General features: G+C 40.2%; 1 protein-coding gene across 2 annotated transcripts in view; it reads right to left on the bottom strand.

The window, feature by feature from the left end:
* Positions 1–871: 871 nt before the first annotated feature.
* The window catches only part of CHST11 (carbohydrate sulfotransferase 11), a 232,941-nt gene continuing 216,987 nt past the window's right edge, over positions 872–16,825 (bottom strand). For both annotated transcript variants that reach the window (XM_040408012.1, XM_040408020.1), the window contains exon 3: positions 872–2,030. In XM_040408012.1, the coding sequence (XP_040263946.1) occupies positions 1,176–2,030 (855 nt within the window). In that variant the 3' untranslated portion in view covers positions 872–1,175. The remainder of the gene's footprint in view (positions 2,031–16,825) is intronic.

Genomic DNA, 16,825 nt, shown 5'->3' with positions numbered 1-16,825 from the left:
AACTATGAATTAACACATGTGGAATTATATACATAACAAACAAGTGTGAAACAACTGAAAATATGTCATATTCTAGGTTCTTCAAAGTAGCCACCTTTTGCTTTGAATACTGCTTTGCACACTCTTGGCATTCTCTTGATGAGCTTCAAGAGGTAGTCCCCTAAAATGGTCTTCCAACAGTCTTGAAGGAGCTCCCAGAGATGCTTAGCACTTGTTGGCCCTTTTGCCTTCACTCTGCGGTCCAGCTCACCCAAAATTATCTCGATTGGGTTCAGGTCCGGTGACTGTGGAGGCCAGGTCATCTGGCGCAGCACCCCATCACTCTCCTTCATGGTCAAATAGCCCTTACTTTCAAAGTTTTCCCAATTTTTCAGCTGACTGACTGACCTTCATTTCTTAAAGTAATGATGGCCACTCGTTTTTCTTTACTTAGCTGCTTTTTTCTTGCCATAATACAAATTCTAACAGTCTATTCAGTAGGACTATCAGCGGTGTATCCACCTGACTTCTCCTCAACGCCACTGATGGTCCCAACCCCATTTATAAGGCAAGAAATCCCACTTATTAAACCTGACAGGGCACACCTGTGAAGTGAAAACCATTTCAGGGGACTACCTCTTGAAGCTCATCAAGAGAATGCCAAGAGTGTGCAAAGCAGTAATCAAAGCAAAAGGTGGCTACTTTGAAGAACCTAGAATATTACATATTTTCAGTTGTTTCACACTTGTTTGTTATGTATATAATTCCACATGTGTTAATTCATAGTTTTGATGCCTTCAGTGTGAATCTACAATTTTCATAGTCATAAATAAAGAAAACTCTTTGAATGAGAAGGTGTGTCCAAACTTTTGGTCTGTACTGTATATATATATATATATATAGACACACAGTAGACTTAATCAGACCAAAAGACATTGTTTAAATAACTATAAATAATTTATAGACAATTTACATACAGAATGAAGGCGCCATGGAAATTGAGAACAGCATAGTAGCTTGCGTGTCTTCAGATTTGTTTACATTTCTCTTACCCTACACATCAAGTTGCCTTTGCTTATGAAGAAATTAATTTATTATGCTTGTACCGCTTGCAGCACAAATGAAACACCCCGGCCCTCCCCTCCTTTCATTTACAAAATGTCCCTTAATGCACACGGTAACATACAGATATCCTCTTATTCTAGTTTCAGATAGGCTGGAGTGGAGTAGTTGAACATTAAGTAATCAAGTTTGTATACTTCATACAGTTGCGTCTGGTGCTCTGAGCTGATGTTCTGGAAAAACTCGGCTGTCATTTCATCAGTAGTTCTGGTAGACTTCGGAAAGGTGGGAAATTTTAAGTAGTTGCCCACTCCTGCCAGCTGCAAAACATAGTTAGAGTCCTCTTCTAAGGTTTCATATTTTCCTATGAGATCATAATGAATATGACAAGGATGGCAGAGAGAAAACATGGTTTGCCAGTGCTCATTGAATGGTTCTTCTCTCTGGGTGTGCGGGTCAATAAGATAAGCCACAAACTCCTCAAACTTTACATCGTTACCATTATGAAGAGCTTCCTGGGTAGCATTTTTACGTTGCCGTCTTACTATTTTGGTTCCATAGCGCTTGTGGAATGAGGTGTTATATTTCTGGGTGAATTTGTTTCTGTAGGCTGAAACCAGCCTCTCAAATGGTTCACGGACAAACATGAATTTCATAAAATTTTTCAATCTATGGTTAATCTCTGGAATGCTGTACTGGTTGAGGGTCTTCAGATTGGATGAGACATGAGCTACATTGGCTGGAATCTCCATTGGATCACTATATTTACCTCTTCCTGTTAGGACCATCATCACTCTCTTCCAATTTGTACATGCCACTTTTGGAACATAACAATAAATCATTTCATGGTATTCATCTACCACTAAATGTTTCAAGTCATTGGGAGTCAACATACGTCGTTTCCTGCTTGATATATTATTTGCCCGACAAATGTCTGAAACCTGATCCCGTCTCATTTGGTGCAAAAGGGCGTTACTGGATAGATCCACCTGTAAAGAAACAGAAAAATACTTAACAAAGTAGCATAAAAGCAGTGGAAACATTGGATATCTAAAGAACATTCATGGTAGGATCTGAGGGGGCAATGCATGACACAAGGATTCAAAGACCACCAAACTGAGAACCTCTGTGTCATAAACCACCCCACCAGTTTTTGTACTAATTATAAAAATTGTGAGTCTCCTAACAATGAACAAAAACAGAATATTTCTGCAAATATAGCCAAAGCCATACATGTAAGATGATACAGTAAATATTAAATAAGCAGAATTACATCTTGGATATACCTAGGTTGCAATATTTGGTAAAAAAGCTAGATGGCTACAGAGGGAACGTCATGTATCTAAACTAAGAAATGTCCCGCGCTAGAGTATCTTAATTGTGTCCAAATGGTATGTTCGCTCTATAAAATGCACTTTTTTACCCTCAAAGTGGGGGGAAAAAGTCAGTGCGTCTTATGGGCCGAATACTAATGAGCGCTTCCATTATGGAAGCCCTCATTAGTACTTGAGGACTGAGGACCAGTGACTGCAATGCTCCCTGGGCTTTGTACTCACTGCTTCCCGGTTTTCCTTGGCCACTCGCGGTGCTGTGTACTGCGCACAGCATGAGGACATCAGTGCTCTGTGACCTCATGCTGAGCAGTGTTGGGTCACAGTACAGTGCGGCAAGAAGACCAGAACAGCAGGAGCTGGGTCTCATGAGTGGCTGCGTCCGGAGCAGGAGAGGTAAGTTGTTGTTTTTTCCCCCTCTAATGTGAGGTCTGATTAATATGGGGGTCATTAACATGGAGGCCTGATCTGATGTCTGATTATTATGGGGGTCAATATGGAGGTCTTATTAACATGGAGGTCTGATTAATATGGTCTTATTAACATGGAGGTCTCATCTGAGGTCTGATTAATAGGGGGTCATTAACATGGAGGTCTGATTTGAGGTTTCATTAATATGGGGGCTTATTAACATGGAGGTCTGAATAGGAGCCTTATTAACATTGGGGATCTAATCTGAGGTTGGATTCGGGGTTTTATTAACATTGATAATCTGATCTGAGGTCTGATTTAGAGGTCTTATTAATACTGGGGTCTGTTCTGAGTCTGATTAACACTATTAAAATTAATCTTCTGCCGTTTGGGGTCAGAAAAGGAAGACTGAAATACCAGCATAAGCCATGTCTTCTCATTCATTTCGCCCTAGACTAAATTTTTTAGATTTGGAGCACTGCAGAACAGGATTAGATCCCTTGTTTGGGATCATACAAAAATTCTACCATGACAAAAATACAAAAACTTTATCCTAAAATACATATAGTACATGTGACTTTCACACTAGCGTTCGGGGCTCCGCTTGTGAGCTCCGTTTGAAGGCTCTCACAAGCGGCCCCGAACGGATCCGTCCAGTCCTAATGCATTCTGAGTGGAGGCGGATCCGCTCAGAATGCATCAGTCTGGCAGCGTTTGTCCTCCGCTCCGCTCAGCAGACGGACACCTGAACGTTGCTTGCAGCGTTCGGGTGTCCGCCTGGCCGTGCGGAGGCGAACGGATCCGTCCAGACTTACAATGTAAGTCAATGGGGACGGATCCGTTTGAAGTTGACACAGTATGGCTCAATTTTCAAACGGATCCGTCCCCCATTGACTTTCAATGTAAAGTCTGAACGGATCCGTTTGCATTATCATGAACAAAAAAAAAAAAAAAAAAAAATTTTTTTTTTTTTTGTTCATGATAATGCAAACGGATCCGTTCTGAACGGATCCAAGCGTTTGCATTATAGGTGCGGATCCGTCTGTGCAGATACCAGACGGATCCGCACCAAACGCAGGTGTGAAAGTAGCCTAACTTGCATTGCAATGGCACTTCGCAACATTCAAATTTATATGTTTGATAATATATAGGCTCCCAATTTATAGAAAATAGAAAACAAGTGAATTTTTTAATCTGGCTACATGGCTATAGGGCGGCCTTGATGACCGTGTAAATGCAGAGTGACTCAGACTTGTGGTAGTTCTACCTGGCGGCAAGGGTGCCATAGGAGAGCAGGTCGGAACTAGGAGGTACTATTTTGCAGTTATGCTGGTCACAGTCCTGTTCTGAGTAGGTACTAAGAATCGAATGTGTTTTTTCCCCCCGAAACTCACTTATCACTTTACACATATAAAAAACAAGAGCATCTACATAATTACCGTAGTTGTTACATTAAAGGGCATCTGTCAGCAGGATTAACCCTATTAATACATCCATAATGCCTGGTAAAGCTGACCCTGCTGTTTAAACATATACCTTTCTTCGCCTGATTATTACTGCATCTAGAAGAAAGTAGTGTTTATTTTTTTTAAATTAAATTAGGGGTTAAAGGCACTCAGTGTACTTTGGCTCTTCTGCTCTGCTTCCCTGGACTCTCCCACCTGGTCATGTCAATCATGTACAGGGAGACAGCCTAGAGGTGCACCGTAAACCTTAATTTGCATATATATTTGTTAAAACATATATTTTTCCTAGCCCGAGCAACAGATTGAGCAAATACATTTTTTTCATCAGCAGGGTCAGTCCTACCAGACACTATAGCTGGTTTAATAGGGTTGATCCTGCTGGCATATGCCCTTTAAAAGAAGCAGCATGATACAGAGAACAGCAGGTGAATTTTTGGTCTTGGCTGTGGGCTACTTTCCTGCTCACTAGATGACTGGTCATTTTACTAAAGTACTTGTAAATGATAATCCATAATTCTTCCTGGGCACTGCAGGACCATAGCAGGTCTAGTCTGTAGTAATCTCCTTTTCACAGTCATACTGCTATAGGGTAAGGTTAATCCATCCTGCCCATAATCCAGAATTACGGATTCCCCTTGTGAAAACCTTGATAAAATGTATTTAATCAAAGACTTTGTAATTGAACTTGCAGACAGTAAAGTGGGCTATAAACCTAGAAGAACACACGCTGCATTCCCTATGAATAACATTCATTCAGCCCTGGGTGGAATGCTTGTTACATACATCATTTATGATCACCCAAATATACCTCCAGAATGAAAACGCGATAAAACGCCAATGTTACGGATGGCCAAAGAGGTACACTTACACTCAGAGACAGGTTGTGTCTTCTGCCAAGTCAATAATTAGGACCTTGAGATGGAGACGATCTCTAACAAGAGTTTGTGGGCACTCTTTCATATTAAATTACCAAAGAAATGATAAAGGAGGAAAGCTGTATGCGTCCACAAAACACCTGCATGACAGATGAAGCATTGGCTAACCTGACACTCATGATGCATTAAACAGCTGAAGCAGACAGGATCTCGACTTTCTGTGGTTTGTGTTGTTTTATGTGTCAGTTTAAAGTTTGCTTCAATTGCGCCTAAGCATTGTGTGTCAAATTAAAGAATGCTGCAGCTGTATAATACTACGGTGCCAGATTATAATTTATTAAATCAATGTTATATTCTCTTTTAAAGGGGGTTTTGCATGAAGTCCTATGGATAGGCAATAAATATATAATCACTTGGGGCCACGCTACTGCTGCCCCCACTAATCGCCTGAATAGGGGTCCAAGACTCTGTTCTTCCTCATCACACGTCTATGCTGCGAATTTCAATGGAACTGCAGTCAAGCCTATGCAACTGACTGAAACAACTGAGCTACATCATATTCTTATCATGTGTTCTTTGGATAGGCAATAAGTGTGCTTCAAAGAAAAACCTATTTAAAGGGTACCTGTCACATTGAATGTGATGTCTGAGTCACAAGCAGCATGTTATAGAGCAGGAGGAGCTGAGCAAATTGATATATACTTTTATGGGAAAATATTTTGAATAATTTATAATTTCTTCTTTTAAATTCCTGCTCATTCTGGGCTTTGAAGTCAAGTAGACAGTCCTGTAGATGATTGACAGCCTTCCCTCTATGACTATGTATGCAGATATAGCTGTCAATCACTGATAGGACCGCCTCCATGTCTTCAAAGCCCAGAATGAGTAGAGATTTAAATGAATACATTTCAAGTTTTACTGAATCTTTTCCCATAAAACGATATATCAATCTTCTCAGCTCCTCTTGCTCTATAACTTGCCGCCTGAATATTACAATTACGGCTTATTTCCCTCTGCCCATTGAGATCCCATATAGGCTCAGCTGAATGTGCATGTGTACAGGGGATCAAAAGAACTAGCTGTTGGCTCTACAAGCATTTGGCTAACAGATGTCTAACACTTATATTTTAGGGCAGGGACCCTGAAAGTCCATCTAAAGTATGCTACTATCTCAATGTGTTTTCTTAGTCTTCTACTTAAGGTTTTGTGAAATTAAACATTACTTTACGGTTCTGTACTGAAAAAAGTAAGATGCTGGTTACAATATTTTTACTCTATACTTGACTTTGGTCCAAGATCTTGATATTGATGGATAGCCTCAGGATAGGTCATCAATATCCAACCAGCAGCACTCCAACTCCCACCACTGCCACCGCTGTTTTAAGAGGCCGTGGCAGTCTGATGGGCACTGCAGCCTCTTCCTAGGCCAGAGATGTCACGTTCATTGGTGACATGAGCTAGGCACAACTCAGTTCTATTCAGGTGAATGAGGCTGAGCTGCAATACCAAGCACAGCTACTTGCTATCCAATGGGTGGCGCTGTGCTTGGTAAGCTGTGAGGAGGCCATTGCGTTTAGCAATGTGCCACAGCTTCCTCAAACAGCTGGTCAACTGATCCTGAAAATAGGTCATCAATATCTGTACAAAATAGGTAAATAAGCAGAATGTCTAAGACCTTCCTGATTTAAAGTGCATTAGACAATATCACAGGGAAGAAACTTTCAAAGGTTTCAACCAGAGCAGACCACCACAAACTCCTTTTAACTTGATGGACATGTGTCTTTTTTCATGACAATGTCAATATTAATTTTTATTTGCTGACAGTAAATTTCATAAGGCTGACCACCCTGACAAGTACATTTCATGATGTGGCTTTCCCCTGAAACTTGGTTAAGCTGAATCAAGGACATTTGTAAGAAAGACATCCTGCAAAGTGTATTGAAATGGACCACTTGGCATAAAGAAGCAGCACTTACATCCTAAGACATAAACATTTCAAAATTTCACAAATCTATAGCTGACATTTTTTGCTATTAAATAGTGTACCGGAGGGAAACAATTTTCCACAACACTGCCAATTTACTTCTCTCCCCCACCGAAGCTCACAATGCAGGAGAAGCGTGAAGTTCAGCTGCAGTTTTCAGTTTTACACAAGAGTCGGGCATCCAGCTAAGGCGAGATCGCTAAGTGTTATAAATAAACTGAAAATTGTTTCAGAATTGTTAAGCAGTACGTTGCAGCTGCAATTTGCTATAGTAATCTTCCGTTATTGTCAGGCGGGTCAATTACAGATCCCAATAAGACTGTTTTTCTCAGCTGTAATAATGTCTACGTGTCCTGGGTAGAAAATACAGGGAGTTAAAGAGCAGCTCAGGCATGAACAGAAGATGATCCTGTTACGTGATTTGCTTAGATGTGTCTACTTGTATTGACGTATCCCACTGTATTGGTATCTAGAAAGAACAAGAATGTCGCATCTAGAAAGAACAGAAATGTCACATCTAGGAAGGACAAGAATGTTGCATCTAGAAAGAACAGGAATGTCACATCTAGGAAGGACAGGAGTGTCACATCTAGGAAGGACAGGAATGTCACATCTAGGAAGGACAGGAATGTTGCATCTAGAAAGAACAGGAATGTCACATCTAGAAAGAACAGGAGTGTCACATCTAGAAAGAACAGGAGTGTCACATCTATAAAGAACAGGAATGTCACATCTAGAAAGAACAGGAGTGTCACATCTAGAAAGAACAGGAATGTCACATCTAGAAAGAACAGGAGTGTCACATCTAGAAAGAACAGGAATGTCACATCTAGGAAGGACAGGAATGTCGCATCTAGGAAGGACAAGAATGTTACATCTAGAAAGAACAGGAATGTCACATCTAGAAAGAACAGGAGTGTTACATCTAGAAAGAACAGGAGTGTCACATCTAGAAAGAACAAGAATGTCTCATCTAGAAAGAACAGGAGTGTCACATCTAGAAAGAACAGGAGTGTCACATCTAGAAAGAACAGGAGTGTCACATCTAGAAAGAACAAGAATGTCTCATCTAGAAAGAACAGGAGTGTCACATCTAGAAAGAACAGGAGTGTCGAATCGAAGATTAACTAAATCTGTCTAATTTTTAGACAGTGTAAACTTGTGCCTGATTTGGCTTACACCACCTCTTAGTTGGCTTACTCTATGCCAGATTTTTGCTGCATTTTTCGGCAGGTGTTCTTGCAAGTTAAGCCACACCCCTTTTCTTAACAAGCCACACCCACTTTTAAAATGAGTCAAAAAAGTGTTTAAAACAAAAAATGTGGTGCAAAACATGTACACTGTTTATATCGCAAATTAAGCCAGAATTCTGCAGTGAATTTTGATTACTATTAGGACACAGAACAAGGATTGTCTTTTTATATTATTTTTTAGATGAGAAATAAATCTGTTCCTTTTAGCATCATGGCTGCTACTCTAATCTTTGACTATGAAGATGGATCCCATTGACTACGCTATCCTTGCCATCAAAGAGCAATGGAAATCCAATGGAATAGAAGGCAGTGCTACTGTGAACAACACCTAAGAGGGGAAAAGCAATGGTGGGTACACAATAATATATGGAATTAACAAAAGAATTTCAAGTGACGTACATTATGCACCTACCCATGCACTGATAAAGCAAAGGTTAAAGAAAGAGTCTGTAGGTAACATAGGGTACTAATATGATCAATACAGATAATTGAAAATGCTGAATACTTGAAATATGGCATATAAAATACAGTCATGTGAATAGGTGCATTGTGACAGGTTTACTTTAATGTACACAATGAAAGAAAGAAAAACAGGCTCAGATTGTTTCACTGCTGTTCTTGTATTAGTCCTTTTTTTAGATCCTTGGTGACCACTAAAGGTTCATTGAGATGTTTTTTTTCTATAATGGACACTAACCTAGGCTGGATTTGCTTTCAACTACATGTTATATGATCTGAAATCCATAAGGATGACCCTTTAATGCAAAGACTGCAGAGATAATTTATCGGGTAGAAACATTTTTTTATTCCTGTAATTTTGTTAATGTTTATGTAGCTACTACTACTTAAAAGGAACACTAAACACAGAAAACACACAAAAATAAAAATAATCCCAACCAATTTCTACCTGAATATCCTCCTTTTCTTTGAGCAGCAGGACATCTCCATTAAGGTCCTTTTTTATATGGACCAATGCAGAGGCAAGAGCCACATTTATATAACTGAGTGGTATCAGAATACATTAGACAGGGGGTAATATAACTAAGGGGTATCAGGGTACATTATACAGGGGTAATAAAACTGAGGAGGGCTATCATGGACATTATACAGGGTAATTTACCCCGGTATAATGTCCCCTGATAGCCCTCCTTACTTATATATTCCTACTGTATACTGTACCTTGATACCCCTTAGTTATATTACCCCCTGTATAATGTCCCCTGATAGCCCTCCTCGTTATATTACCCCTGTATAATGTACCCTAATAGCCCTCCTCAGTTATATTACCCCTGTATAATGTCCCCTGATAGCCCTCCTCAGTTATATTACCCCTGTATAATGTCCCCTGATAGCCCTCCTCAGTTATATTACCCCTGTATAATGTCCCCTGATAGCCCTCCTCAGTTATATTACCCCTGTATAATGTACCCTGATAGCCCTACTCAGTTATATTACCCCTGTATAATGTCCCCTGATAGCCCTCCTCAGTTATATTACCTCTGTATAATGTCCCCTGATAGCCCTCCTCAGTTATATTACCCCTGTATAATGTCCCCTGATAGCCCTACTCAGTTATATTACCCCTGTATAATGTCCCCTGATAGCCCTCTTCAGTTATATTACCCCTGTATAATGTACCCTGATAGCCCTTCTCAGTTATATTACCCCTGTATAATGTCCCCTGATAGCCCTTCTCAGTTATATTACCCCTGTATAATGTCCCCTGATAGCCCTTCTCAGTTATATTACCCCTGTATAATGTACCCTGATAGCCCTTCTCAGTTATATTACCCCTGTATAATGTCCCCTGATAGCCCTCCTCAGTTATATTACCCCTGTATAATGTACCCTGATAGCCCTCCTCAGTTATAAATAAGGTTAGAGCTGTACGAATGGTTAAATAAAATAGTCTGTTCTATAAGCACCACATTATTTTCTGTCCGCCGCCACAAAACAATCTGGAAGTGCCCCTCCCGAGACCAGGCTCTGGATCCGCCACTCCCTTACACAGGGCAATTATTGGTATTGGGAATGAGCATTCATACAAACATTTCAGCCTGATAATCAACCCGTGTTAATGGACCCTTACTGGTCTGTCTGCAGTAGAAGGCTACAAATGTAAGGTCCCTACTCTTCCCCCTCTAGGGGAAGAGATCAGCAGGAAGTTAGCACTTGTGTTTCCTTTAAAGGGAACCTGTCACCTGGATTTTGGGTATAGAGCTGAGGACATGGGTTGCTAGATGGCCGCTAGCACATCCGGCAAAATCCAGTCCCCAAAGCTCTGTGTGCTTTTATTGTGTAAAAGAAAGATTTGATACATATGCAAATTAACCTGAGATGAGTCAGACCTTGAAAATATGACTCTTCTTTGGTCACACAAGTAAGATATGACTTTTTTATGTTAATTTGCATAAAAGGCGGGAAGTACAAAAATGCATAATACTTATTGAATTCGTCCTCAAATGAAATAAAAGTGTAATTTATATGTTTAGGGTAACACAATGAACATTTAGACATGCTCAGTGAGGGTAGCATAGTAGAGGTGACAGGTTCCCTTTAAGGGTCAGGTTTCTGCATGCAGTTTTGAAAGCCAAAATCAAGAGTGGATCATAAAAAAAAAGAGATAAAGCATAAAGGACAGATATGACTTCTCTTTTTGAATTCACTCCTGGTTTTGGCTTTCGAAACTGCATCAAGAAACTTGATCATGTGAAGGTACCTTAAGGGTGGTATTATACTACTTGAGAAGATCTGTGGAGAAGAATGGCAGAAAATCTCCAAATCTGGTGTAGAAACCTTGTGGACCATACACAAGAAGACGGGAGGCCATAATTGCTGCCAAAGGTGGTTCAACTAAGTACTGAGTAAAAGGTCTGAATACTTAGGTCAATGAAGGATTTTAGTTTTTCCTTCTCAGTAAATTAGCAAAGATTTCAAACATTCTGTTTTCACTTTGTCACTATGGGGCACCGAGTGCAGAATGATGGGGAAAAACATAATTTTGTAAAAAAAAATTGCACAAGACTGCAACATAACAAAATGTGAAAAAAGTGAAAGGGTCTAAAGACTTTCTGAATGCACTGTATTATGAGGCACAGGCCGCTTAATTGCGACTCACCTCTGGCAATCTGTGCACCAGAACTGTAATCTACTCCAGCCAGGAGCTGGAGAGAGCGTCCGAAAGGTGTAAAAAGTCAAACATTTTGCCGCAAATCAGGTCTTGTGCAACAAGTTGCAACCTTTCTATGCCAGAAAATCACGGTTGAAGATTTATAAATCATCCACTATGTTTAAAGTTATGAAACTTCTATGCATGTAGAAGCTACATAATGAACTGGCTCACAAACCTTTGAACCACCCTTTGGCATTTTAGGTCTTGCTTGTGAATTTCGGTCTAGAATTCTCTGTATTGCGGTTGGTATGGTTCTATATGGAATAGCTATTGTACTACACACTGGGGGAGATTTATCAAACTGCTGTAAAGTAGAACTGGCTTAGTTGCCCATAGCAACTAATCAGATTCCACCTTTCATTTTTCACAGCTCCTTTGGAAAATGAAAGGAGGAATCTGATTGGTTGTTATGAGCAACTAAGACAGTTCCACTTTTACACCAGTTTGATAAATGATCCCCACTGTGTTTCCCCCTAGAAGCACTCCATCTTCTATGAAGGATATGCTGCACAAACCAGCATCTGATGAAAGATGCAGTATATTGAAAGAGTGCACACGTGAATATGTCCGTGCAAAATATCAGAGGTGTGAATTTCTCACTAGAATAAAGTACGTACTGTATTCTGTGCTTACTCCAAATGGACAAAATACAAAGCCAAAACACGCAAGGCCTTAGAATGATCTGGTAAATATTGTTCAGTAGACTCAGACATTGGCACAAATCTTGCCCTCACCTAATACAGGTGCTATAAAAGATTGAAAATAAAAACAGAAAAGGGTTGACTTCAGGCAGTACATAACTTCAGGGCAATGGGGTCAGATTGTTACATGCCTGGTCACTATAGGAGGTAGAGCTATTTGGAACCTCTCTTGCAATCTATTTGACATCCATCAAACTCCAGCCTCAGTATTATTAGGTGCCAAATTTGCTACCACAGGAAAATCTCCAAAATAAGCTGCAGGGGATTTTCTTTGAGCTGCTTGGACACAGCAGGGCCAAGTAATCTCTGTACACTTGTCAACTTTTCTTACAAGAAAAATGGAGGCATACAGCTGAAATGGTCTAAGCACTTTCCAATTATTTCTGCACCACTGGATTTTTTCATAGCATATGCAAGGAGTCATTACAGATTTGTTTATCGCTTCTTTACCCTTGTAACCGAGTTATACAATTACCATGTGGACAAAAATAATTACCTAAATACCTGTGGTGTGTATTCCAAAAATAGCATTCAATCTGCCAGTAATTATGAAGGTCAGGGTTAGATGTGCCTCGTTTTCCCCTCTGGTTAGAGGTGTAGAGTGAGCAACCTCCATACTTTCATTCATCAGATGCTCTAATATCTAACCTTAAATAGGACCCAATGAAGTAGTACCGCAGTATATGCACATGTTGTTCAAATTTCCCGCCATTAAAAGTTTTCACGATATATTGTGAACAATTACTGGAATTCTATTCCATCATAATATTTTGGAAATTAATGGAAACCATACTTAAGGAGAGGATTGTGGAACATCTAAAATCCCATGGATTGAAAGATGAAAAACAGCATGGGTTTACTTCAGGTAGATCATGTCAATCTAATCTTATTGATTTTTTTGATTGAGTGACTAAAATAATAGATGGCGGAGGTGCAGTAGACATTGCTTATCTAGACTTTAGTAAGGCTTTTGATACTGTCCCACATAGAAGGCTAATCAATAAAGTGCAGTCTTTGGGCTTGGACTCCCATATTGTTGAATGGATTAGGCAGTGGCTGAGGGACAGACAACAGAGGGTTGTAGTCAATGGAGTATATTCAGACCATGGTCTTGTTACCAGTGGGGTACCTCAGGGATCTGTTCTGGGACCCATAATGTTTAATATCTTTATCAGCGAAATTGCAGAAGGCCTCGATGGTAAGGTGTGTCTTTTTGCAGATGACACAAAGATTTGTAACAGGGTTGATGTTCCTGGAGGGATACAACAAATGGAAAAGGATTTAGGAAAACTGGAGGAATGGTCAAAAATCTGGCAACTAAAATTTTATGTTGATAAGTGCAAGATAATGCACCTGGGGCGTAAAAACCCAAGAGCAGAATATAAAATCAGTGATACAGTCCTAACCTCAGTATCTGAGGAAAGGGATTTAGAGGTCATTATTTCAGAAGACTTAAAGGTAGGCAGACAATGTCATAGAGCAGCAGGAAATGCTAGCAGAATTCTTGGGTGTATAGGGAGAGGCATTACCAGTAGAAAGAGGGAGGTGCTCATGCCGCTCTACAGAGCACTAGTGAGATCTCATTTGGAGTATTGTGCGCAGTACTGGAGACCATATCTTCAGAAGGATATTGATACTTTGGAGAGAGTTCAGAGAAGAGCTACTAAACTGGTACATGGATTGCAGGATAAAACTTACCAGGAAAGATTAAAGGACCTTAACATGTATAGCTTGGAAGAAAGACGAGACAGAGGGGATATGATAGAAACTTTTAAATACATAAAGGGAATCAACAAGGTAAAAGAGGAGAGAATATTTAAAAGAAGAAAAACTGCTACAAGAGGACATAGTTTTAAATTAGAGGGGCAAAGGTTTAAAAGTAATATCAGGAAGTATTATTTTACTGAGAGAGTAGTGGATGCATGGAATAGCCTTCCTGCAGAAGTGGTAGCTGCAAATACAGTGAAGGAGTTTAAGCATGCATGGGATAGGCATAAGGCCATCCTTCATATAAGATAGGGCCAGGGGCTATTCATAGTATTCAGTATATAGGGCAGACTAGATGGGCCAAATGGTTCTTATCTGCCGACACATTCTATGTTTCTATGTTTCTATAATATTGCTCTAATGCATCAAAAATAATTCATCTCTGTATTATTCGTACAGAGATAGCTGTCAATCACTGATAGGACTCCCCACTGGACTCCCAAACATAGAAAAAGCGGGGATTTATGGTCAATTCCTCCTGCTCTGTACTCTGCTGTCTGCAGATGAGAAACCATGCTCAATGTGACAAAGCTCCATATGCTGTTGACTGTAGACTGACAAGAGTTTCATCATTTGACTATAAGTCTACCAATGGGAGTTAAAGGCTATGCACACCTTTGGGGGCAATTTTTTAAATTATTTCATTGTAGTCATTTTGAGCTAAAAAATCATTTTATTTATTAAACATATGGAGTCCTTTTTTCTGTACATAGCTGAGATGCTGTAGTAGCCTCCTCTGGATTTTCTCTCTTTTCCATCAGTTAGGGAGCTGACGGGCTCTTTATCTCTGCTCTCTGACCTTATAAACACCCATCAAAGCTCAGTTCTTATCTTACTGCCTCCGAAGGTGTACATAGCCTTTAATGTGTCACTGCACTTTGAAAAGATCTTTGATATGTCATAGAGACATATCAAAAGTTTTGATCAGTGGGGTTCTGAGTGCTGAGATCCCAATTGATCACTAGAACAAGGAGAGAGAAGAGCTCACAGCAACTATATTTTTTTCAGAAGAGTAAAAATACTCCTCTTAACAATTTTGAGGAGCATTTTTAGCCGAGGAGGAGTACAAATTTTGCAGTAATTCACATATATAATGTATAGGCCCACATAACATTATGAGGCTGATATTTCTGCAGGGAGACCATTGCTAGTCTCCCATGCAGAAATAAATGTAGACAATTATTGTCATTTATCCAACATCATACACTAAACATAAGACCACTGCTGCCATAGACTGGGCCCGCCTGACGCTGCCATAGACTGGGCCTGCCTGACGCTGCCATACACAGCGCCCACCTGATGCTGCCATACACAGCGCCCACCTGACGCTGCCATACACAGCGCCCACCTGACGCTGCCATACACAGCGCCCACCTGACGCTGCCATACACATCGCCCACCTGACGCTGCCATACACTGCACCCACCTGACGCTGCCATACACTTCGCCCACCTGACGCTGCCATACACAGAACCCACCTGACACTACTATATACATATTACAATAGACTGGTTACACTGACATAGTCCTGCTTTATACACACCTTCCATACATAAAGTACCTCTGAATTCTCCACCAGCACAGTCCACAGAGCCTGTGTTCCCCTAACTCCTCCCACACACATGGCTGATCACATGACTGTGATATCACCACAGGTCCTGTAACCACAATGTAGTCTGGAGCTGCTCCTGGTGAGAGAGATGTCCGTGAGGGGCGGGGCTTATCGGGAGAGTAGCGGGGCTTCATGTGTGCCAGATCTGACAGCTTCTGATACAGCGATACAATATAGGACTCATAGACTTACTATTGAGTCCAACTCCTACAGCAAAGAGAGACAACGCGCTATGTGAGCTCCTCTATCTCCTTGTTCTAGCGATCATTGTGAGTTTCAGCGCTTAAACACTTTGATATGTTGCTATTTCAAATGTTGTTTCAAAGTATAGTTACACTAAAAGCTCTTTATCCAAAAGATGGAGTTAATAAGAAATTAACTGGCACAGGAGTTTGGACTAGAAGACTACATGGCATAAAAAAAGTGAGCACTCAACTCCAAGAAAACTCATATAAATAAATTTTTATATGGTGATTAGCAGCTGCGCCATAAGTGGCCGACAACTCCACAGCACGCAATACTATGTTGTCAGGGATGTTACTAGCCAGTTGATGACAAACCACCAGCACTTTCATTCCACCCAGATTTCTTTAGGTAGCATAGTCACTAACACCAGGGGCAGGAATTCAAGGTAATGCGAGAGAAAAAGAATCTGAGATTTTCATTTACTGAAATCTGAAAATATATTTTTTAATGTCTGCCTACTCCAACTCTCATACAGATATAATTCCCATTCATTTCATTGATGGCATATGCTGGAATCAATAATCCTAGAAGACATAAATATATTTTTCAGATTTTGACAAAAAAAGGCTATTACTGTGATTATGGCTTATATCCTGGCTCATTCTTTAAGCAGTGGCATAAATCATCATTTTAATTAAGGGCTATGTCAAAGAAATATGGCAAAGGAAAGCTGTCTATCTTGCATTGAGCATTGTAGAGGTCAAATCTAGCGCAAGTAATCCGCGCTGTTAAATTTGAAAGTCATCCAGAGCTTTAGTAACAATGTGCCAGCCAGGAGACATCTAATAGGTGGGAGAAGGTATACTAAGATGAAAGTGCTTTAAATTTAGATTTTGTGGGTCATACAGAATACAAGCTGTACAGAAACATAGCAGATCGCATAAAACATTCTGGGCACATTCTGGATTCTATCACATAATACCTCCATTTAGTGCTCTTCTTATGACATTTCTTAGGGTTATTAAA

This window comes from Bufo bufo, chromosome 1, assembly GCF_905171765.1.
Source record: "Bufo bufo chromosome 1, aBufBuf1.1, whole genome shotgun sequence".
NCBI lineage: Eukaryota > Metazoa > Chordata > Amphibia > Anura > Bufonidae > Bufo > Bufo bufo.
The sequence above is the reverse complement of the archived record's forward strand: the minus strand, read 5'-3'. Positions and strand labels throughout refer to the sequence as shown.